The sequence below is a fragment of the Branchiostoma belcheri genome, unplaced genomic scaffold (genome assembly GCF_001625305.1).
Source record: "Branchiostoma belcheri isolate BF01 breed outbred unplaced genomic scaffold, Haploidv18h27 scaffold25, whole genome shotgun sequence".
In the NCBI taxonomy this organism is placed as follows: domain Eukaryota; kingdom Metazoa; phylum Chordata; class Leptocardii; order Amphioxiformes; family Branchiostomatidae; genus Branchiostoma; species Branchiostoma belcheri.
The window spans coordinates 3,276,610-3,298,836 of NW_017803854.1; the positions used below are offsets into that span (position 1 = coordinate 3,276,610).

At 41.9% G+C, this 22,227-nt stretch overlaps 3 protein-coding genes across 3 annotated transcripts in view; 2 read left to right on the forward strand and 1 right to left on the reverse strand.

Annotated features, from left to right (window-relative positions):
• Nucleotides 1-7,610: 7,610 nt before the first annotated feature.
• LOC109471617 (ornithine aminotransferase, mitochondrial-like) lies at nucleotides 7,611-15,677 on the forward strand. Its single transcript, XM_019770962.1, has 9 exons — nucleotides 7,611-7,729; nucleotides 10,290-10,471; nucleotides 10,843-11,067; nucleotides 11,495-11,718; nucleotides 12,236-12,358; nucleotides 12,712-12,840; nucleotides 13,161-13,274; nucleotides 13,638-13,782; nucleotides 14,172-15,677. The coding sequence occupies exons 2-9, from the start codon at nucleotides 10,297-10,299 to the stop codon at nucleotides 14,336-14,338; spliced, it is 1,302 nt and encodes a 433-aa protein (XP_019626521.1). The 5' UTR covers nucleotides 7,611-7,729; nucleotides 10,290-10,296; the 3' UTR covers nucleotides 14,339-15,677.
• Nucleotides 15,678-16,256: 579 nt separating this feature from the next.
• Nucleotides 16,257-20,109, forward strand: LOC109471428 (ester hydrolase C11orf54 homolog). The gene is made up of 9 exons (XM_019770712.1): nucleotides 16,257-16,344; nucleotides 16,772-16,870; nucleotides 17,054-17,127; nucleotides 17,467-17,568; nucleotides 17,872-17,949; nucleotides 18,400-18,498; nucleotides 18,764-18,913; nucleotides 19,303-19,416; nucleotides 19,848-20,109. Exons 1-9 carry the CDS (start codon nucleotides 16,275-16,277, stop codon nucleotides 20,019-20,021), a joined length of 960 nt encoding a protein of 319 aa, XP_019626271.1. The 5' UTR covers nucleotides 16,257-16,274; the 3' UTR covers nucleotides 20,022-20,109.
• A 1,101-nt stretch (nucleotides 20,110-21,210) lies between these two features.
• The window catches only part of LOC109471618 (protein RMD5 homolog A-like), a 6,468-nt gene continuing 5,451 nt past the window's right edge, over nucleotides 21,211-22,227 (reverse strand). Inside the window, exon 9 of the mRNA XM_019770963.1 lies at nucleotides 21,211-21,526. Coding sequence (XP_019626522.1) covers nucleotides 21,463-21,526 — 64 coding nt within the window. The 3' untranslated portion in view covers nucleotides 21,211-21,462. The remainder of the gene's footprint in view (nucleotides 21,527-22,227) is intronic.

Here is a 22,227-nt window from a genome sequence, read left to right on the forward strand (position 1 = left end):
AGGAATTCTTGCCTTTAATTTCTTTAAAACTTTAAGATTTTAAAATTCAAATTAAAAAAAAAGCAAAATTGACATCCTTCTATCAAGATACCCACCTCTCATATTGTCACAAGATGTTTCCCTTTTGAATCCTCAATGTAAGATCTCTCCCGACATGGTCCAAGGAGTTTGGTGAAAAGTTGTGCCTAGTACCATTAGGAACCACTGACTGGCTGCCCCTCTTCTCCACTGGCCAACTTCCCCAGAACTGCAAGCTTGCCAGGAATGCAGAAACTTTATAGTTTCCCTCCCAGCTGGACCCCATGCCGAGAAAAACAGCCTGCCAGTTCCTGGCATGTCTGGGGGAATTATGGGCCAGGTGACCTTGGGTTCTCTGGAGGCTCCTGGGTAATTACGGGGAGTCACGCTGACTGGGAGGGGGGCTGACACCTTACATCACTATCAGGGGGGAGCTAGCCATGGGGGATAGAGCTATGGAGAAGCAAATAGGAAGTTGGCAGTTTCTCGCATTGGTATGTCTGGGCAGTGTTCTTGCGAACCTGAAATTTTTTTGCGTCACCTCAATTTTATTTGATGTACGTAGCATCATTCTAGAGCGCCAAAGGTGTAAGGCGTGACAATCCTGGGGGGTCTGTTGGCAGCTCCCCTGAGAAAATTTTGAAATCTTGATCCTATTCTATTACATTTTTTCCTGCATTTTGAGGGGTACATTTTGCTGGTAGACTAAGCTTAGTTGCTTAAAGTTTAATGCCTCTTTCCATACATGTACATGTACCTTCACACACTTTTGTCTTTCAAAGATGACAGATTGGGCAAAATTTTTGTCCATCGTACCAGGCAAAATTACATCAAATGACGGAAAGATAGACGCTGGCCAGAAGACTGCGTCTGGGAATTATTGGATGGACTCCATGGTCTGAACATACAGCATCTGATTATGTAGCTCCTACGGAATTATAGTTGATAGAAAAGTGATATTGGATCCACAGCAGATGTGACGGAGTCAGGAGGATGAGACAGAGGGAGTAAAGGACACATACACAGACACAACCCTGGGGGGACTGACAGGGATGTGGGCAAGTTGTGAGACATTGGGGTTAAAGAAACCATGGAGCATACATGTGGCCCTGGGGGTCTGATCAGAAGTCATGACCGACGTTCCAAGGGGGATGATGAAGGTAGTCGTTAACAATGGAGAAAACACAGCCGTCTGAGAAAGGGCTACAGGAGAAGTCTCCCAGGGACCCAGCAAGTCACCTCTCCTGCTGCTGGACACAGAGTACTCCCTGAGTCTCCTTCTGACAGCGACGTTGACGCGGAGAATCAAGTTGACTCCAGCACAAAAGAACCAACTTCACACAAACATCAGCTTAGTGACTGTGTCGGGCTGCCAACAGTTATCATTACAACTTAACAAGTACTTGACTGGGCCCTACCTGATGAGCGTTTTCTTTGAAACATCTCTACAGACTGCTTGGCAACTGTTGCAGCTAACACACCTGCACACTCAGCTTGGCAGCTGCCAGGCCAGACAACACCTGGCAGTGCACACTTTGCCAATTATTATACCAAGTCAGCACCTGACAGCACCTGAGCACTCACCTTGGCTGCTGTCAGACTTCTAATATTTGGCATGCAGTATTTACAGTTCAGGATTGATTTACAGACTATTGCTAATATCTCTCTGGTTGTCCATCGTCTCCGATGATGACTTCTGTGCACAGCCCGTCAGGTGGGGTGGATCCTCTGGTGGCTTAATATACCAAAATATATATTATGTATAAAACTTTATCAAAAGTAGAAATTTTCAAGTGGAAAAGCTGTGGTATACTTGTATTTCATCATTCACTAAAAAGCATTATCAACCAAAAGTGCCTATATTTGACCTATTGCAAGATGTATACTTTTCGGTAGCATGGAACCTTGAAAACTTTACCTTTGCCCTTTCGCTGTTGGTGTTCCCCAGTTCCAACATGTACAATTATGATTTATTTTGACAGGAGGAAACTAAGTTTGTATGCATGCCAGCACGAGGAGGAAGTTCTAGTAGCACAGTTATGTGGTTTTTCAGGATGTAACCTTTGGAGTGAGCCAGATATGTCTTCGTACATACGATATTGGGATGTCAGAACTTCCTCTTGGATTCTAAAGTAGCCTAAGGGGACTGGAAAATTATACCACACTCATGTCCAAGAATCTGAACAATATTTATAGAAACAGTTTGGGAAGGGGCACCTGGCTTTCAGTTGTCTCATACTAGTAACAACGTACCAGCACTACATCGATCATTGAATTCGATAAAGGTCAGGTGCATCTTTCTCATTTTCAACATCACGTAAATAAATATTTTGAAATGGATTAGGGAAGTATTTATACCTGACTATAATCCACAGTTACAAATAAAATTCTACATCACATGTGAGGCACTATTGGTGGTGTCTAGTGACAGGGGGAAAAGCTGCAGCCAGAGAACTTTGTAGTGATTGAAATGATTGTGTAACACTACAGATTACGTAAAAGAACTGATGAGTTTTGCAGATATGTACCTCGAAACATTTGGCAGTCTCTTATCAACAACATGATTATAAACTTCAACATTTGGATACGGTCAGGTTTACAGAATTTCATGGTCCTTCCCCTGAAGCTACATCTTGGAAACAGCCAGCAAATCAAGTTACGACGTCTCAAGTTTCCCAAAAGGTTATCTTCAATCCCCTTCCTGTTACCTGGTGTAAATTTGCTGATAGGTGGAAGTGAGTGGGACAGCTGGATTTGGTCAGGAGCGCTGCCTCAGGCAACAGGCATTAGGGTGACTCTCGAGAACTGCAGTAAGGTTACCGATCAAATACCACAAACAGATTCTTTTCAAACAACATGTACATATTGTTTGTCCAACGTTTTCAATAACAAACTTTGAAGTTCTATAGCTTTTCATGATCTCAGAAGACACTTACAAAACTTAGTAGTTCATGAGTCAATTTCAATCAAGTGAAATAACAGTGGATGGCCATTATTACACAGACATTTTAATACGATCTTGTATAGGATGATAATCATAAAAGGAGAAAATGTGTAAAAGGCTATAGCCTTAGCCTCTATTTGGCATGGCAATTTGTACCTGAAGTGGAAACTGGTAAAAGACACTTGAAGGCTCAAAGACAGTGACAGTTCCAACAATTCCAGAAGTATCTTTTACACAATCTAATGGCATCTCTTCAAGGCTTAAAACAAAGTGAAATCCAACAGGTACGCTCACTTGTAGTGCCACTACGAAGTACGCTTTCTAGTTGACACATATCATGATTGCCTGCAGAACATCTGTGACAGATCAAAGTCATTTCCCCCCATCACATGCTCAGCACATGACCACTATAAATAACACCCACGTTCTTACCTCAGGGCAGGTGAGACCAGAGAACACGTGCAAGAAATCAACCGTGACACTGGCCATGTGATGAGACTCAGAAGGGCATGAAAAACAGATCATCCCAATGATAACCAGACTGACGATTCGCTTCAGGACCTGTGTCCAATCGCGTGATGTACCAAAATGTTTGTCCAGTACAGACTTGGGCTGACAAACATGACCAACTTATCTGTGAAGTGACGAACAAGTTAAAGATGTGTTGGTTCCAAAGTCCAGACTTGGGTCCAAACTGCAGAACTAAACATTCCATGTGTAAGCTTCAAGGAAATGGAGGCTTCAAGAATGATTAACAGCTGTCAAATTGAGTAGAAGAGTGCCACGATTTCTCCACCTTTCCTTGATGTGCCAACTTTGCAAAATTACTAAAACTTCAATCCTGTGAGATTCCCAGCATTAACCTAGTACCTTTTCCTGTAGTTGTCAAGTAACGCTTTGCAATAGGAGCTTACTTATAATGTTAACACACATTTCCCTTGATCAGCACAATAAATAACTAAAAGAACCAGGTCAGGAAGACTGGCTCCAAGGTACCATAGGAAGAAGACTGGACAGGAAAGGCCATGTCAGAAACTTTTACTGGTTCCAAAGTTCGGAGCACAAACAAAATGCCAGGAATGTGGCTGTCAGCAGGCAGGCTACTTTAACTGGCAGATTACAAACTTGTTTTTAAAGCAGGCGACGAAATGTGGAGACAAGAGACTTAGGAGATTGCCTTGTTTACCACTACAAGACATGCTGAGGCAGAATTTGTCTTGTTGGTTTATCACAACAGGACCCTGTTTTCTGAAATTCTAGGGCTATTGGTGTGATAAACTCTGGTCCCTGTATCAAAGTCGGTCACACAGTCGGTCAAAGAAAACTGCTGTGCCCAGCACTAAGGATACTACCTTACTGTGTAACCTCAAGAGGCTACATACAGTCAAAACTGCCCAAGAAGAACTAAGAATAATAAATATTTCTGTTTGTATGTAGGCCTTGACCGTAAAAGAAGTGAATGAACTTTGGGACAAATCTGGATTGACATCATATTCAGATTCTAGGAACGATTATAAAGATGAACTAATAGCAATGACAGGACGCATGTTGGTGGTTGTTTATCTGCTAAGGAACCTACAGTTTTCTTCATGCTCAAAGGTAAAGGTTTTCACCAAGGACATTACTAGTATATATTATAGGGATAATGTCCTTGCTTTGCATTCATTGACTTCTTTTCAACTTGTTTATACTGTATAGCCAAGATTTCAGCTGCTGATACAAAGATCAACAGGTTGTAGCAATTTGGTGTTCGGCACGCGAGCGGGCGATAACACTTGTCACAAGACACCTCCTACTGCACGCGAACAGCTGATAACGGTTGTCTCCAGACGACTCCTGTCACTCCTCTCCCCGCTTCTGACGCAACCCGGGTCCCCCTCTCACTCTTCCCCTCCATTTCCACGGCAACTACCGCGTCAGGTCGGTTTTGATGAGCCTATCTTTCAACATCTGACCAATGTCAAGGCCAGGACTGATCGGCCTGGCTTCTGTCAGGAACAGGCTCAGGCAGGAAACAGAGGTGATTGTAGCCACGTGCTGCACATAGCAGGCTGTGGGCTGTACTAATTGTGGCCTTCAGCTTTGCCAAGGGCGACTCGGCAGCAACTGTCACATGATATACATGTACACTTGATCACCTGACTATTAGGTGCACATACCAGGAACAAAAAAGTTCAACTTAGAGGGTCAAGGTTAATCAAAGAGTTGTCAAAGAAGAGTTGCAAAATGTCCTGACATAAAAAACCCTTCGCACCTGTCGATAAATATTATGACATTACATGTGCTTGCTTGGAAAAGGTGCTAGCAACCCCTCCTGGTAACTTATTTCACATGACACATGAACTGGCAAAATTTCCCACCCTGTCCTTCTTTTCAGAGCTGCAGTATGGAGATACATGTACAGGGGTTCAGCCCTCATACTAGTACGGTAGACTGTTAGGAACCCACTTGCAGTACTAACTTTTGCCACTAGGGGGAGATCTTGTATACAAGGTAACACCAGGCCAGTTTGAGCATTTACAATACATACAAGAACATGAGTGAATTATTGATATCCTGAAACTGAAAGATACTGCTGAGTGCTGATATACTCCTTACCTTAACCATCCATACAAAGAATATTCAAAACTGCTTTGATTTATATACCAAGAAGCTTTAAATCATGTTTAGGGTTGTGGTAAAATAATCCCGTATTGCTCCTCCTTTCTCTATAAATGGTACATCAACTCACTCCTCTTTATAAAACATGAAGGTTTTAGCTGACCGAATGGGAAGTTGTGACTTCTCCATAAATTTTGAAAGGTAAGGCAAGCATGCAGTATAGAAAACCACATTCCAATGACGATCTGGAACAGCCCTGGTATTATACACCGGTCACCTGTTGCACACCTGTTACACCTGCCCATTGGGTAAAATTACACCTTCACTGGCTTACCATGTAGGTAGTTTCCTCCTGTCTGGTTTTCTGAGCGGAGAATTTGGATGAGTCGATCCATGTGTACTGCCTCAGGTGGGCAGCAGGTCTCTTTATGATGGAGCAGTGTAAGCTAAGTCTTCTTACTCCTAGAACAGAAACCGAGACACAGGAGTTTTGTCTCACACTATTGTAGCCTCCAGAATTAGGAAGTGCCACAATGTTAGAAAAGGGAAGTGGTCTCCACAGGTCAATAACTTTGAATAACTCTTCATCTTGTCAACAAGTTTTTTTCTTAAAAACTACTATGGGCCATTCCTAAGTAAAATCAAATCACCGTGGCTATTAAGTCCAGTGTCAATATTTTTAGAAATGTATTACTAGTATTATAGCCTTGGCCCAAAATAAGCTGCTTGCTCTTTGAGAGAAATATTTTGAAAGAAAGGCTGTTGGTGAATCAGTTTCTCTTTGCAAGGTCTCTGACGTTAGCCTGAGTGTCAGCCTTGTTAGCTTTCGTCCGCTACCCAAGGTCCGCTCCCCGCCGTTGGCCGTTGGCCGTTGGCGGGGAGCGGACCTTGGGTAGCGGACGAAAGCTAACAAGGCTGACACTCAGGCTACTCTGACGTTACATAATGTCCTTGCTTTTTGTTAAGAACAAGTTTAACAAAGTTGACCACCTGAAAAGATCTAGCTTAGCTAGCAGCAATGTACCAACAGCTGATGGGGGCCTTTTTGGATACAAACAAAACTCCATTTCCTTATTAAATGCAGAAACACAAATTACTAATTGTTTGAAGAACATTTGAATGCATTCTAGCGTACCCTTAGACTATAAATCTTGCAATTTTTCAATAGCGGTTGTCACCACTTCCCTCACGACACTCTATGAAAGACAAAGCTTGTCAATTAACGTTTGACAAGATTATAAATTATGAAACTGACAAACTTACAATAAATAGCGGTACCTGGCCGTCTTCTCCGTACCGAAGCTCGTGTCCTTCTTCCTTGTTCAGGAAGCGGAACTTTAGGTGAGTTCTGCTTTGATGAAGTGATTAAAACTTTGGGGAATTCCTCCCGTGGGCCGTGGTTGGTTGGGCGGGAAAGTCCCCGTCTTCAGGTCACCTGACAATCACTGCCGTGTGCTCCACAGGTGTGACAAGCAATCGGATAGACTTCAGGATAGTGGCAGCTGCATGCGGCGGCTTCATACGAAATTTCAACCGTCTCCTCTTTGAGACTCTCCTCCCCTCCCCCTCCCTGGACCCCGCCCCGGCCCTTCCCAGGCCCGGCCTCGGCCCGCATGCCATGCCGCCCCGGAAACCTCTGCACTGAACGCAGTGGCGGTGTAAACCACTAGACATCGTCAACAGACTGCAACGACTAACTGTAAACAATGTAAACACGTTAGAAGATCTGAACTCGACCGTGCCCATCTTCTGTCTTAGATAACTGTGTACTCGTCATCGAAAGTTGTTTGGTTTAGAAAGTTGTTGAAAATTCCTTAACGTCATGGGAATGTGTGTACTTGGAAGAGTCCAACTGGTGTGTAGGATTCGGGTGAAAGTAGAATTAATTTAATATTCCGTTTCAAAATACAAATGAGTTATTACTCATCTTTAGGCTTATTTCCAACAATAATTTAAGTTGCTCTATGTTTTTGTCTTAAGTGAATGGCAAAAGAACTTACGGTGCGAACAAACGGAACTTTATTCAACCTGAAACACCCCTATCAAATTTATAATGTTCCGTAACCTTTCACCTTATTGAAGTGACAACGTGAGAAGATTCTGCAGAAAGCCGTCTTCGCAGTTTCAGCAGCTTTTCTTCCTCAACAGACCAACACAGTGCATCAGGTAAGATTAGAGGTATGTTTTAATGGTGTGTGATGAGTTGGAAAGATGGTTTTAAAACTGAGAACTGAACCATCCTAAAACATACAACTCTGTAAACGACAGGGGGTGGGGACTTGATTATATGATTTATGATATGACTGGTAAAATGCTTGATGCAGTACATGCAAATTATAGACTGGAGGTGTCTCTATGTAAGTTATGTGGGTTGACAGTAATCTCCAAAGATCTTTCGGTGTCTGCAAAGATTGTATCAAATTGGCCAGACAGTATCCATTAGCCGGACAGTATGTAATGGACACTCCTCTGGCCAATGGATACTGCCTTGCCACCGTATGATCTGCTTGGAGATTAGGTTGACAGTAGGTTATCAGCAGACAACTATACACACTGCAGGGGGGTGGGGTCTTAATGATAGGTAAAAGCTGGATAGATGCAAATTATGACCCTTAACTTAAGTAACTCTGCACAGGCATTGGAGAAGGGTAGAAAAAAAATCTGTGTGAGGTAAGGAGGTAAGGACTGAGGGTGTGATTTATACTTATAGGTACTAACACTGTGACACAGCCAGTTTGTCCTTAATTTTTTCATCATTATCGTCACTGTTGGCTTAGCATGGTGTAATGGTCAGACTCAGACTGTCAGAGCATTTGGCTTGCAGGGCTCATAAGATAAAATAAGTAGAATGTCAGCAAAATCTAATTATTTTTCCTTTCCAAGGTAAAGTACTATAACAACGATTTTATTATTTTTATACCACTTAGGTGTTAAGAATATGCTATATACTACTGTACATTTAACACCTTTACATACATAAACCTATGAAAATATTTTGGGTGCACCCACAAAAAAATTGTGTGCACAGCTCCAAATTTGTGCACTTACATTGTAAAGGTGCACATGCACCCAGTATTTTAAGCCCTAGTTAAGAGGTCCTGTGTTCGATCCCGACATGCACCGACATTGTACTATGGACAAATATGGAAAAACACACACACAGACAGACACTCCCAAAACAACACATCTGTACACAAACCACAAGGCTGGACTGGAGTAAACATGTAACCTCCTCAGATCCATAGAGATAATTAAATCACTGTGCCATGGCCTGGGGCCCAAATAGAAATGATGCAAGACCCAGGTAATGTAAACTAAATTATCAGTTGTGGTGACCTGTATGAAAACAGATTTGGCACAGTTCCAATATACATTAGAGCTGCCATTGTTTGATTGTCCGGCCATTGTGTAAAGGAGACTTCAGTGTTATAAGTGATCTATTAGTCTGCGGTTTGCAATTGTGTCATGTAAATTGTTTAACACAGCTGTGCTGTGTGATAGGGTCAGACCTGGGACAGACCGGGGTGTGTTAGTGGTGGGTTCAACCTGAATGACCTGAGGACAGACTGGGGTGTGTTAAGGGTGGGTTCTCTATTTTTTTTAAACCTCCTAGGTTGTAGAAAAACATTTAATTTCAGCCAAGTTTAAATATGTTTCACTCCGTTCATATATCAGTCATTACAAGGATACCCCATTTTGTGTTTTGTTCCCGGTGACCACACAGTGCAGTACTACAGTAGCAAGTACTGAAAACACTGTAACAGTTGTAATAGCTGGGAAACTCTCTCCGGAAAACATCTGGATGGTGGATTTTCAGTCAAACTGTTTATAAAGGAACTATTCCAATCAGACTATGCTGTAGGTCTCATTTTGATTCATGTGTTTTTATGATCTTGACCATCAGATTTCTGAATTACATTCATGATTCATCACAACCACAAAAAAGGCAGATGTGGTTTTCTGCATCAGGAAATTCTAATTACCTTTGTCCATGACCTCGTGAAGGTATTAAAATGATACCTATTCTTAAGCTCATCATGAATTAATCACATTAAAGATGTGTGGTTGATTATCTCCATTGGGATATCTACAATGTAATGCTGGTAATGTAATTAGGGAGGCTTACAAGGATTAGATTACAGACATATTGTTCCACAAAGATACCTTCAGTAATCAGTATTACTGATTACTGAAGTAAAGGTATAGTATCTATATGTGAACAATGTGGCCCTGTTCCTTCTCACTTGTGACTGGAAACACTGTTGGCCTTCATGCAGATTGATTTGTATTCCATGCACACAATTCACTGTCCATTACTGATGCCGTGCACATAGTCTCACCCACCAATCTTCCTGAGTTGGTTTGAATAAGGCCTATTATTTGTAGTAGTAAGTGTGTGTTGAGGACTCTATCATTACTGTACATGGCAGGTATTGCTATAAAATATCATGGGTTTTGTGTTTGATTTATTGTGAAAAATATCACAGATTTCCTTTCCATGCTACCATGCTACCAGTATGAAACTGGAAGGCTGCATAGATGCATTTTTACACATACTGTATATGTATGAAACATAAATAGTTTCAGATACCCCTATTATTATACATAAGAAAAGGATGCTATATTTTGACACAAAAAAACTGTAGGGATATCGTCACCTCACCTAAATTATTGTATTCTGAAACTTGTAACCGTATGCATTCTGTAATATTGTACTTTGACCCAGGTGAACCATGCTGTCCAGAATAGGCCTGAAGTTTCGTGCAGTACAGCCCGTGGCTGCGAGATGTTTCGGTACAGCTGCGGAGCCACAGTACGGGCCAAAATCTGAGGAAGTCTTCAAACGGGAGGAACGATACGGAGCCCACAACTACCACCCTCTGCCTGTGGCACTGAGCAAGGCCAAGGGTGATTTGATTTGATTTATTGCAATGGTACAATACATGTGGGACACAGGGAGCTGTTGCTGGTGTTGTGTAGGTGGTGCCAGACCTGCAATTGATAAAAATGCAGTTACTAGAGTAACATAGGATCTTTATTTTCCCGTGTGGACTATCAGTTTACTTTTAGGAAACACCCCAAAAAATGTCTTGGCATGTTCAGAGCTAATCTTTGAGCCTCATAAAACAAGGACTAACAAAATTGATGAAAGAAATAATTGAACCATTAGTAGTAATAATAATTAATTACTAGTACCGCTAGAGATTTGTAGGAATTTTTTCTTTGAAATTCATTATTTCTGAAGATAATTTTTTTTACTATACCCCCATCCTCTGTAGGTGTGTTTGTTTGGGATGTGGAGGGGAAGCGATACTATGACTTCCTGAGTGCTTACAGCGCAGTGAACCAGGGTCACTGTCACCCCAAGATTATCCAGGCACTGAAGGACCAAGCTGATAAACTGACCCTGACCTCCCGAGCATTCTACAATGATGCCCTGGGGGAATATGAGGAGTTTGTGACCAAACTGTTTGGGTATGACAAGGTTCTACCCATGAACACAGGTAGGTTCGTTGTTGCTGCTGCTGCTGTTGCTGATGTTATTGTGATAGTAGTTAGTAGTAGCAGTAGTAATTATTATCATTGTGGCAGCTGAATCAGAGTCACAGTCCCCATAGGCAGGTCTCAAAATGCTTTTTATATCTAGGTTGTTTTTAAAGCAATTTTTAGTGAGGAAATCTACAATATTTCTCAAATTCCTCATATGGCTGCAGTTTTACTTCACTGTATCAGGGAAAAAAGTTTTTGTGGCGTTTGAGTTTGGCAGTTGAAACAATTCTGTTGTACAGTAGAGATACAAAACACATATCCGTGGTGAAGATTTCACAACAAACAGTAAGTGCCATGTTTGCAATCATTGAGGGCCACAGATGTATGACTGATCCCTCAGCTTCTTGTGGGTTTAAAACAGATTATACTGTCTATCTACAGGTGTGGAAGGTGGGGAGACCGCCTGTAAGCTGGCCAGGAAGTGGGCTTACAATGTCAAGGGCGTGCCCGAGAACCAGGCACGGATAGTCTTTGCCAACAATAACTTCTGGGGACGGACGTTGGCGGCCATTTCCAGCTCCACTGACCCTGACAGCTTCGCCGGGTTCGGCCCGTACATGCCCGGGTTTGACCTCATTCCATACAACGACCTTGGAGCACTGGAGGTGAGAAGGGCGTAGAGGGCCTTGTATAATGATGGGTCTCAAACAGACTTACATAGTACATACTACATGTACATACATTACTTATTTACTTTACATACGCTTTATTATACACATGCTTTAATATACATCTGTACATGTATGCGCTTTGTGTATATTCTGAGAAAAATTTAACAAAATCTGCTTGTATAATTAGTTATCAATCAGATTGAACTTTAAAAAAAACATGTCTAAAACTTAGTAACAGGCTTTCAACCAAGTTACAATTTCAAATCATTTGGGAAGATGATTTCCATTGATTAGGAAGGAAGGAAAGAGGAATACAAATGATGATGAGAGTGAAACATTCTAAACGCTTTATTTGGGTACCATGACATTGTCTTTTCCTTCAAAGAATCACTGTAATAGAACAAAAAGGAACATGTTACTTGTAAGTCAGGCTTTTTTTGTCCAGAAGACTCTACAACCTTGTGTATGCAGCATTGTATGTTAACCATGTTTTGTGTGTGATTTGTTCCAGAAAGCTGTGAGCGACCCTAACGTGTGTGCGTTCATGGTGGAGCCCATCCAGGGAGAGGCTGGTGTTGTCGTGCCCCACGAGGGATACCTGAGGGGTGTCCGTGAGATCTGCACTAAACATAATGTAGGTAGTGAAGGGGTGCTCCAAAAATAACATGTAGAACATGAGGAACAAGAAATCAAAGATCCGAGTATTTAGGGTTGTTGTGAATCTCTTCTTCTTCATATTATTGGGAATGTCTTGCCAATTCTGTGCATATCCTGCTTGGGGGGAAACCATTTTGTCCTTCAATTAGCCCTTCTGCTTTCTGTCAGTCTGTGGCTACACCATTTCCCCCATACCTTCTGGAGACTGTACTGTATTCGACTACGAACACTCAAGCAAACAAACTCTGCCGCCAAAAACAAAACCTCCATGCACAGAGGTAAAAAAGGCTTGCTGGCAGACCAAAGCTCTGATAATTTCTCCCTGTGCAGGTGCTGTGGATTGCAGATGAGGTGCAGACGGGGCTGGCAAGAACCGGTCGCCGCCTGTGTGTGGATCATGAAGAGGTCCGTCCTGACCTGGTCGTGTTGGGCAAGGCACTGTCTGGTGGGGTCCTACCTGTGAGTACCCTGGCTTCATGTATGAATGTACCACTGTGACAGTCGTCATATGAGAATCACCTAAACTGTAATCTACAGGTCTAAAGAGGCTATGGAAAGACTACCGTGGTTTACATAGTATTATCCTGTGCACAAGAAGTTCATCTTTTGTTGTTGAGATGTAGAGGACAGAAGCTTTAAGGACTTTTGCAACATGTTATTCTATATGTGTCATACAGGCTCATGTTTAGTGCCTGTCTGTTGGTGTCCTGTGCACTTATATTTTCCTGCCTGTCTGTAGGTGTCCTATTTACTCATATTTTACTATTTACTGTTTGTAGGTGTCCTGTGTACTTGCTGATGATGAGGTGATGTTGACCATCAAACCAGGTGAGCACGGCTCTACCTACGGAGGGAACCCGCTGGCCTGCAAGGTCGCCATTGCTGCATTGGAGGTGAGTTTAGACATCTGTATATCAGAACACTGTAAGACAAAAGAAACCTATTGTAACCTTTTAAAGCTGTATCTGCTCTGTATCTGTATCAGATTCTGTATCTGTACAGCCGGTATAACTGCCCTTCGGTGTAACACACCGAGGGGAATTCAGGAGTTTTAGACAAGGGTATAGCTTGTACGGTAATGCAGTAGTTTATGGCATACTGTAATGATAAGCAGTAAAATACATAATACATAAAATACACGTGACAGCTAGTGTGTGCTGTTTTGTTAGATTGGATATATTTTAATAGGGGTAAATCTGGTAAAAAGTGACAAGTTCTACCTTCTGTATGATTGACACTTTTTGACACTATATCAGGTACTGGAGGAGGAGAAGCTGGCAGAGCGTTCGGAGTACCTGGGGCAGATCCTGCGTGCCGAGCTCAGCAAGCTGCCCAGTGACATCGTCACTCTGGTGCGAGGGAAGGGGCTGCTGAACGCCATCGTCATCAAGGACACTCCAGGTGAGTTACTCTTGGGAATAGGTTGATATACCAGGTTAGTACCTTTTAAACCAAGCTTCAGGAAAGACTGCAGGGAACTATCTTGCATTTAATTGCTCACTGATGTTGGCTTTCATTTGATGATACTGTGAATAGATATTTTTCAGGGTATGAGGGGAAATGAGGTTTATGCATTGTTTTACGTTCGAAACAATTCTGTTGTTCATTAGAAAGACCAAGAAGGTTGAATTTAAAGCTCCTTGGAAAGACAAAACACTGTCTCACTTTGTGGTGTTGTAATTTTATGGTAAGTGGTCACCAGTGTAACTACAAAAATAAAACAACTGCAAATATCTGCAGTAACGACCCTGTCATGACATTTCTGATGTTGACTTTAACTTCTGTTGCAGAGTTTGATGCGTGGAAGGTGTGCCTGCGTCTCCGTGACAACGGACTCCTGGCCAAGCCCACCCACGGTGACATCATCCGCTTCGCCCCACCCCTTGTCATCACCGAGGACCAGCTGAAGGAGTGCATCGGCATCATCTCTGATACCATCTCCTCCTTCCGCCAGTAAAGTCCTGTACCGGCCGTCCACCAGATAGAAAGAGGCAACAAGAGAACTTCTCAAAGAAAAGTGTTACTGAATTTTCCACAAAGAAAAAAGAAAGATCTGATATATCATGATGTTGTGAAGTATGGGTAGTGTCACTTGTGCCCTTAAACAGATAGTAGTATATACTAATTAGTTTGTTGTCGTAGATGAATATATCTTTGAAGCACAGAATGATGGAAGAGGTGATTGACATGAAGAGGTGTTGTAAATACGTCTTCTCTACTGTGTTACTGTCAGGGCTGTGTTTCTGACCCAACACCATGTACTGTCTTACTGTGAGAAATTGTCATTAACCTAGATGCACTATACATGAACATGTAGTTTTGAGGATCCCTGCTTACATGCAGAAATCAATGGTACTGAAGGTTCAATGAAGATATAATAAATCTAAATCTTTTAAGTTTTGGTTATCAAGAAATGAACAACTCTTTGTCATTTATAAAGTTGTGTAGAAAACTTTGCTGATACATGTGCATAGATAATCACTGTGAAATACAGATTCTACCTGTGGCAATACACCAGTCTTCTTTAGCCTGTGCTGTGTCAAATGATCTGCTGTCAGGGACCACAATGCATGTGATGTTAGTTAGACCACATCCTTCTTGTGCTGCAATAAACCGTCTGTCAGGGTGTTAGGCTGGTAAATCTGGAATATGTAAGGTTTTGGGGTGGAGTGCCAGACTGGATATCAAAGATGTCAGTAAGAAAAGTACTTGTAGTATTACAAAAAAATCTGTAACATGTTTAAACAGTGTTGGACAAGTCCGTAAAAGAGTACAGTGTAATTTGTGATGCACTAGATGATAATACACAAAACTAATTTATGTTCCAAAATTGATTTTGGTTTTGAATTGGCTCTCCTGTGGACTAATATGTTAGCCTGGGTACCAAATCTATTTGCAGAGAGGATAAAGACTTGGAAGCAAAAGTAGGTTTGGTAACCAAGCTACATGTACTAATATGGGTCCTTTGAGCAACTTCTCTTTTTTTTGAAAAAACATACCAAATTTGAGATGTTGCAGAAAACAAACTAAAAACTGAAAAGCAATCTATTTTGTCAGTGAAATATTTTTTGTTTATATGATGTTAAATTTATGTTTTACACTGTAATCAATTATATGGTGACCACAATGCTTGTCTATCCGGTGTTTATTGGTGAAAAATGTTGAAAATGTGAGATTAAGGTGTTTATGGGTGAATAATGACAAAAATGTACTAACTACTGATGTGCCAGAACTGTCCATAACTTTGATGTAACTGGAGATACAAACATGACAGAATAAAACAAACAGTTCATGAGAAGTATGAAAGCATCAAATCCTGGTGTGGCAAGTCAATGTAAGTTTGGTGAGAATGGGTCATGGATCTTTATGGCACCTTATTACTGACAAGTTTGTAGAGTTGGGAACGTGTGTAGAAGTCAATAGGTGTGTGTATTCAATCAAGATCACACATCTGTGGCATGTCTCCCTAGCCTCTATCTACCATGCTTCAGAAGTGGCTAGAAATAGTCATAGGCCAAATGGACAAATAACATGCCAGGTGAGTAAAGTTTGTCTTTTGGCCAATATCTACTCTTTCACGCCACTTCTGAAGCCTGGTAGAGGCTAATATTACTCCAAGCGGATCACTAACGTTACAGAAAAGCACATTGCCAGCTCTGGATGGCATGATCAGTACCATGGTCACAGCCAACTGTTGTGCATTTGAGTAACATGACTGTTTTATCATTTTCTCTTTTATCAAGTTCCTAAGTAAGTTCATTTTTCAAACAGTTTTGTCATAATTTTGGATCTTCGTTGAACAAATTCACTACTGGGTAGTGTAGTTTTAGGCTACCCACGAACACCCCTCGGATACAGAGTGGTGTCTCCCAAGGTACAAAGGTTAGACCATCATGGCGGAGCGTGAGATGGCTGTGGACAGGAAGGAGGCGTTTGTGCCGCCGCTGGACGAGTTAGCCGCAGGTTCGGGACGGTTTGTTGTGTGTAGTTACACATGAGTAAGCCAGGATCACCTATGAATGAACTGTCGCTGAAACCATGCTCCCAGTACTGTCTGGCGGCTTCTGACAGCTCACGGGACAGCTGACCGAGAGTCCAAACGCCGGTCCAAAGCCGAAAGTTCTCACTAGGGGGGCGTGGTCTAACTCATCTGGGCCTTATGATCTAGTTCCATCGATCCATTCAGGAGATGACTATTCTCCAAGCAGATCCTAGACACGACAGTAGGCAAGACGAGACAGTGGCAAGGCAGTATCCATTGGCCAATGGATACTATCCTATCTGCCACCGTAGGATCTTCTTGAAGATTAGACTTTTAGAGCTGACAGTTTGTCCTAACTATTACCTCCATGCAACTATCGAATTCTGCTTTTCTTGTTCACCCCTACAGTTCTGCAGGCTGGCCTGAGTACCAACTTCCTAGATGCCAAAGTCAAAGTTGTGGACTGTCCTGACCTGACACAACCACCCTTCACACTGGCAGCTCCAGGTACGATTTAGTCTTACATAATAATGTGTCAGGGTAGAGACTATAATTGGCATTGTACCGGTAGAGATCGTGATCGTAGTCTCCGCCAGATTGTATTTGTAGATTGTTTAGCAAATTTATATACCTTTTCAGTGCATTGCTGTGTCGTATCGGCTAAAGCTGCTGTTATGTTGTTGTGTACAGGACTATGTGGCAGTCCCCGGGTGGCTGATGTTGGAGGAGTGCCCTATCTCATCCCCACCCCGCAACTAGACAAGGTGGGTTAGTTTGGCATCAGCAAACTGTGATACATTGTAAAGAGTGATCCATGATCAATTGTACTATAAAGAATTCACAAATAAATGTTTATACCTAGGACATGATAACTACATGTAATTATACAGTGCACAAAAGATTTGCCTCTTAGGCTAATCTGTATGACTGTGTACCAAAAACACACTACGGATTTGGTGCGCCGATGTGACAACATCTGCACATTGGCCACTGAGAGCCGTTAATTTTTTTTTAAAGATCTGCCCTCCTTGTTATGACCAGTGGAATATGATGATGGTACAATAAGCTGAAATAGATTGTTTCTTTTTTTTCTATACATGCAGAAGTATAACCTGGAGCAGGTGGCAGGGCAGGTGGATCTCCCAGGTGCGTTTGTGCTGGGAGCAGGTGCAGGTGGTGCACATGTCGTGGGGGTCAACTGTGAGGTGAGTGCATACAAGTTCCCCTTTAACTTTTAACAACTTTTCTTTAAAAAATTGGTAGGGTTAGCTCTTTTACACTGCAAACCTTTTGGCTGGATTTTATGAGTCGTTGATGTTGTGACAAACATGGATTCTCTGGATTCTTGAGGTCGTGCTTGGTTCAATGACACATTGTGCCAAGTGATAGCTGAAAACTTCAAGTGGTCTTTTTTGACTCCTTCTTGTCTCAACAAATTGAATGACCTTTCAAATAAGCCAAGTACTTGACCGAATATATATACATTTGTATCTGTTCTCTGTGGTCAGATGATGCCCAACATCAGGACCACGGGCGGGGCCCACAGCAGGAACAACCAGACCCGAATTTCACGTGTCAACACTGAGGTGAGTTTCCACCTGTTCCTATGGCTCGTGTACGAGTTTTAGTGGTCTGTAAACATGCATCAATGTAACACTTCCAGAAGATTGAATCTGTACCTCTATAGCCGGTATAACTGCTCTTCAGCACAACACATTGTGTAGATATAGCTGGACAGACCTACAGTAATGAAACTGGGCCGATGCTCAAGCTACGAAAGATCCTCAACAGATCCCAGCCCAAAGTTAGGATAGGACCTCTGTTCTAGCCTTGAGTCCAGTCTAGTTAGCTTTAGTTTGCTCCCCAAGATCCATTGCAGATCTTAGGTAGCAGACTGCAGATAACAAGACTGAACTCAAGGCTGCATTGTACCTTTGTTCTTCAAGTACCAATACTGTGAGCCCTGCCTATGGATCTGTTGTGTTGTTGTTAACTGTGTTGCTATTGAATAAGTCAATTGATTTGTTGTTGTTTAGGATGGGACGTGTATACTAGAACATTATGAGGAGACCTACCAGTGCCGTGACTTCTGCCTGCTGGCTAACTTGTTCTTCAGCGAGGGAAAACCTGGCAAGGTCAGAGGTCACAGAAGTTCTTTACAAAACCTTTAGCTAGCTCTGTTTGCAGAGAACACTGGGAAATATTGTCTTCTAATACTAATAAGTTACATGAGTCATTCTTTATAACTGTATTTCCTATTGTTGCTTGTTTTTATCAGGACCTCCATAAATTGCACAATTATTTGTTTTATAAATTATATGAATTTGCATTATGCACATTATTCTTTCTGGAGTCTGCAAGGTTTTGTGGACTTTGCTAAGATTTTACATCTCCTTGCAGGTCCTGGAGGTGAAAGCGAAGGTCCGTACAGGTCAGGAGAACTTTGTGAGCTGCATGCGGAAGACCCTGGAGCAGCAGTATGGAGACAGACCGGTCGCCCTGGGAGGCACCTTCCTACTGGAGAAGGGTCAGGCCAAAATTCATATCATGGTGAGATAAAGGGCCATGTTCCAGGTGTTTATTGATGTCACACAGTGGGGAAGTACATGTAGTTTGCCCAAAATTTTTATGATTTGGTGTCCTCTCAAACACAGAGCAATTTTTATGGATCAGACAGTGCTTGCTGCTTGCTGGGCCCCATCCGATGTAACAGTAGACTTTTAGGCAAAACATTTGCAATTTCGGCATGAAAGCTCATCTGTGTTGGTAGAATGCATAGATATAGAGTTCAAGCTTTCTTCCAACACAAGATTTGTTCTATGGCAATTTGTGATGCCAACTTTGGAGCTGGATCAAACAGAATTTATTTCATGCCCACATGAAGTATCAAGTTTTATGTATTCTGATATTCTGAGCTTCTCGTCATTTGTTCCCTCCAGCCCGGATTCTCCCAGACGCCCCTACAGTCTGAGCAGGACGTCAATAACTGGCTGAACTTTTTTGAGATGAGCGGACCTCTTATCAACCTCAGTGTGTTTGTGTCCAGGGATCCTGTAAGTACATGTAGAACTCTATCCAATTGTAACCAATGTGGTTATTATACACATAACTGTAAGGTTGCGTTGTCCAGTGGTTAGTGACCTTACCTCTGGACCAAGAGGTTGTGAGTTCGAATCCCTGCTGTTATTGCTCATCTGACAGATAAGCTAATGGCAAAGGTTATGGTACACTGTTTAATGTAGTTGCTGAAAAGAGCTAGTAGGCAAATTTCCCTGTTACGATGTATCTGTAAATAGTGCCTGTTATCTCTAAAGCTGTGGATGACAGAGTTTGCATGACACAGACTATCTCTGTCACCACCAGAGAATAGTTTTTCAGTGACATTAACTGGTTTGATATCACTTTTTTTAAAGATGAGAGGGGCAATATCATAATGTCATTTACTATTTTCATTACCCTCACACTTATTTTCCACCCACTGTAGGGTCTGGACTTGCGAGTGGAGCACACCCACTGTTTCTCCCATCACGGGGAGGGGGGCCACTACCACTACGACACCACACCTGAGGAGGTGGAGTACAGAGGATACTTCCTCCCCGCAGAGTACATCTACAGGGTGGACCGCCCTAAGATCTCCCACATGATAGGCAGGGACTGAAGTCGTTCCAACACATTTCCAACCAACCAATCATTGAGATCTATAGTGTGATGATGAGAGTCTGTAGGCAATTTTATCATGAAATGAAGTATCATATTCATTGATGATGGCAATAATTTATTTTCTGAGATATCAAATAAAAAATAAAAGTAATTTTTAACCTTTGTCTTCCATGGTATGATTTGACAAGCTTGTTAGAGTATTGTTGAACTTGAATGTCTCCTACAGTACAAGTTTCGGGGCTTCACTTTTCCTTACTTTTCACTCTTCCTTAGTTGTAAAGTACAGTCATGTAAAACCTGTAGTTTGATGTACAAGGTCACATAACCTATTACTATTGTATTGGTACACTTACCAACACTGTCCATTGGTATTTCTGGAGCTCAAAAGATGACACACAACAGTTTCTGCATTAGGATAGCGAGATTTAATCACCGGTAAAGGGAGCCTCTCAATAGTCCATGCTGCTTCTCTATGTAGTTACAATATCTTGGTAACCTGCCACCAGCACATTGTTACTTCTGGCTATATAAATCCAACCCAGTGTGGTGAGACCAGTGCAGCACCATACTTCATATCATATACCATATCCAATGCTCTTTTAATACAAGCCACTACCCTGTAAGTTGCTCCTACAAGCAGTTTTTTTTATAACAACCCTACAATATCATCTGCAGCAATCCTACAAGAGTTTACAGTAAGTACATATATCAGCCTTTCTCAACATCTTTAGAAAGGCCAGCTGCTTCACAAATAATGCAAGACAGAACTGCTTATACCACAGGAGTCTAGTAAAGTTTTCACCCAACATTTTCCTTGTTTGAAAGTTATATTTTACCACACTGTTTACCCTGGTTGTAAGACATGCATCCAGATTTTTCTTTAGCTCTTCAATTGTAGTCCACGGAGATACAAGTTGGTTGTGTAAAAAATAGACTTGTCCCTGCAAATTACCAGGAGGTGAGTTACCTACACCTTTCCACTAGAGGCTGCGATCGCTAAAGGACTACTTAGCAACCAAAAATCTGACAGACCACTCAACGAAGTTCCTACATAAAGAACAAGATTTTTCACATTTTGCATATTTTGTGTGTTTTGTTGTCTTGTGAATTGTAGATGGTACTTAACACCAAGGGATCAAAAAGAGGACCATGCAGTTGTTAACTCAGTGTCCCAAGAGTCCCAATTAATAACAACAAGATCACACAATCCAACCTTGGTCAAATTATAAATGGTCACTCAGCGATCCCTGTCTAGTGGAAAGGGGGCCATAAGAGGAGGTAGCAGAGGAGGCAGAAAGTTTCAGTAAGACACAATTTCTCTGAATTATTGGTACATTCACAGCCTACCACTTAAATAATGCTATATTTATATATAGGTTGGACTCTGTAGTCTATATATTTGCTGTACAGTATGTACACATCAGGGTGAGATAGATAGCTTAGAACTGGACTGGTCGGGCGTCCACTGCATTCTGCTCCATCGGACAGTACGGACACTTCACCCTGTAGGAAGATGAAAATAACTGTTAGGCACAGGCAGGGTTCTCCCCAGACGATGGAACAAGGGCGCTGCGCCCTGATACTCCTAGCTCAGCGCCCTCATACTCATTTTCAAATCTAGGGTGTTGCATCCCGATTTTTCTACAAAATTTCGCTAAAATTTCGGTTAGGGGTCAGAGCGTGGAACCTATACCCAATTTTTTCCTGTATGTTAACATTTTTTTCTGGCAGTTCAAAACCTGAAGTTGCAGGAAATGGCTTCCATTTGTATTTAGAATATAAAAATGCTTCAGCTTCCCCCCTCTAGAGGGGGGGCCATGCCTCTCAAATCCTGGGGAGAACCCTGCTATAGTGAAGACTGTTCTAGTAGTAGTGTATACAAGTGCTGCACTGCTTGGTGCAGAACTACAAATAAAGGAGATGTATCCTCTTGTGACTTCTATAAGATGCTGTTACCTGTCTTGTTATAATGTTACACATTTACCGGCAAATAAATGCATAATGACAACCACATACAAATTGAGTTTCCAATTATAGTAATAAGCTAGAAGAGTCCCAACACCTTGATCTTGAAGTTAAATCATGGTTAAATGTGCCATTTCTTTTCTTTCAACTTGGTGTTGGAGTCTCTTAAGCTATTATGTGTAAGTTGTATATTTAGGAAAGACAGAAGGCTGAAATTGCAGGAAATGGCCTCCATTTCT

Coding starts and splice junctions, on each gene's coding strand:
- LOC109471617 (XM_019770962.1), top strand. CDS start 10,297: ATGCTGTCCAGAATAGGCCTGAAGTTTCGTGCAGTACAGCCCGTGGCT. Junction 10,472..10,842: donor GGCACTGAGCAAGGCCAAGG/GTGATTTGATTT, acceptor CATCCTCTGTAG/GTGTGTTTGTTTGGGATGTG. Junction 12,359..12,711: donor AGATCTGCACTAAACATAAT/GTAGGTAGTGAA, acceptor CTCCCTGTGCAG/GTGCTGTGGATTGCAGATGA.
- LOC109471428 (XM_019770712.1), top strand. CDS start 16,275: ATGGCGGAGCGTGAGATGGCTGTGGACAGGAAGGAGGCGTTTGTGCCG. Junction 17,950..18,399: donor TTTCACGTGTCAACACTGAG/GTGAGTTTCCAC, acceptor GTTGTTGTTTAG/GATGGGACGTGTATACTAGA. Junction 18,914..19,302: donor AGGCCAAAATTCATATCATG/GTGAGATAAAGG, acceptor TGTTCCCTCCAG/CCCGGATTCTCCCAGACGCC.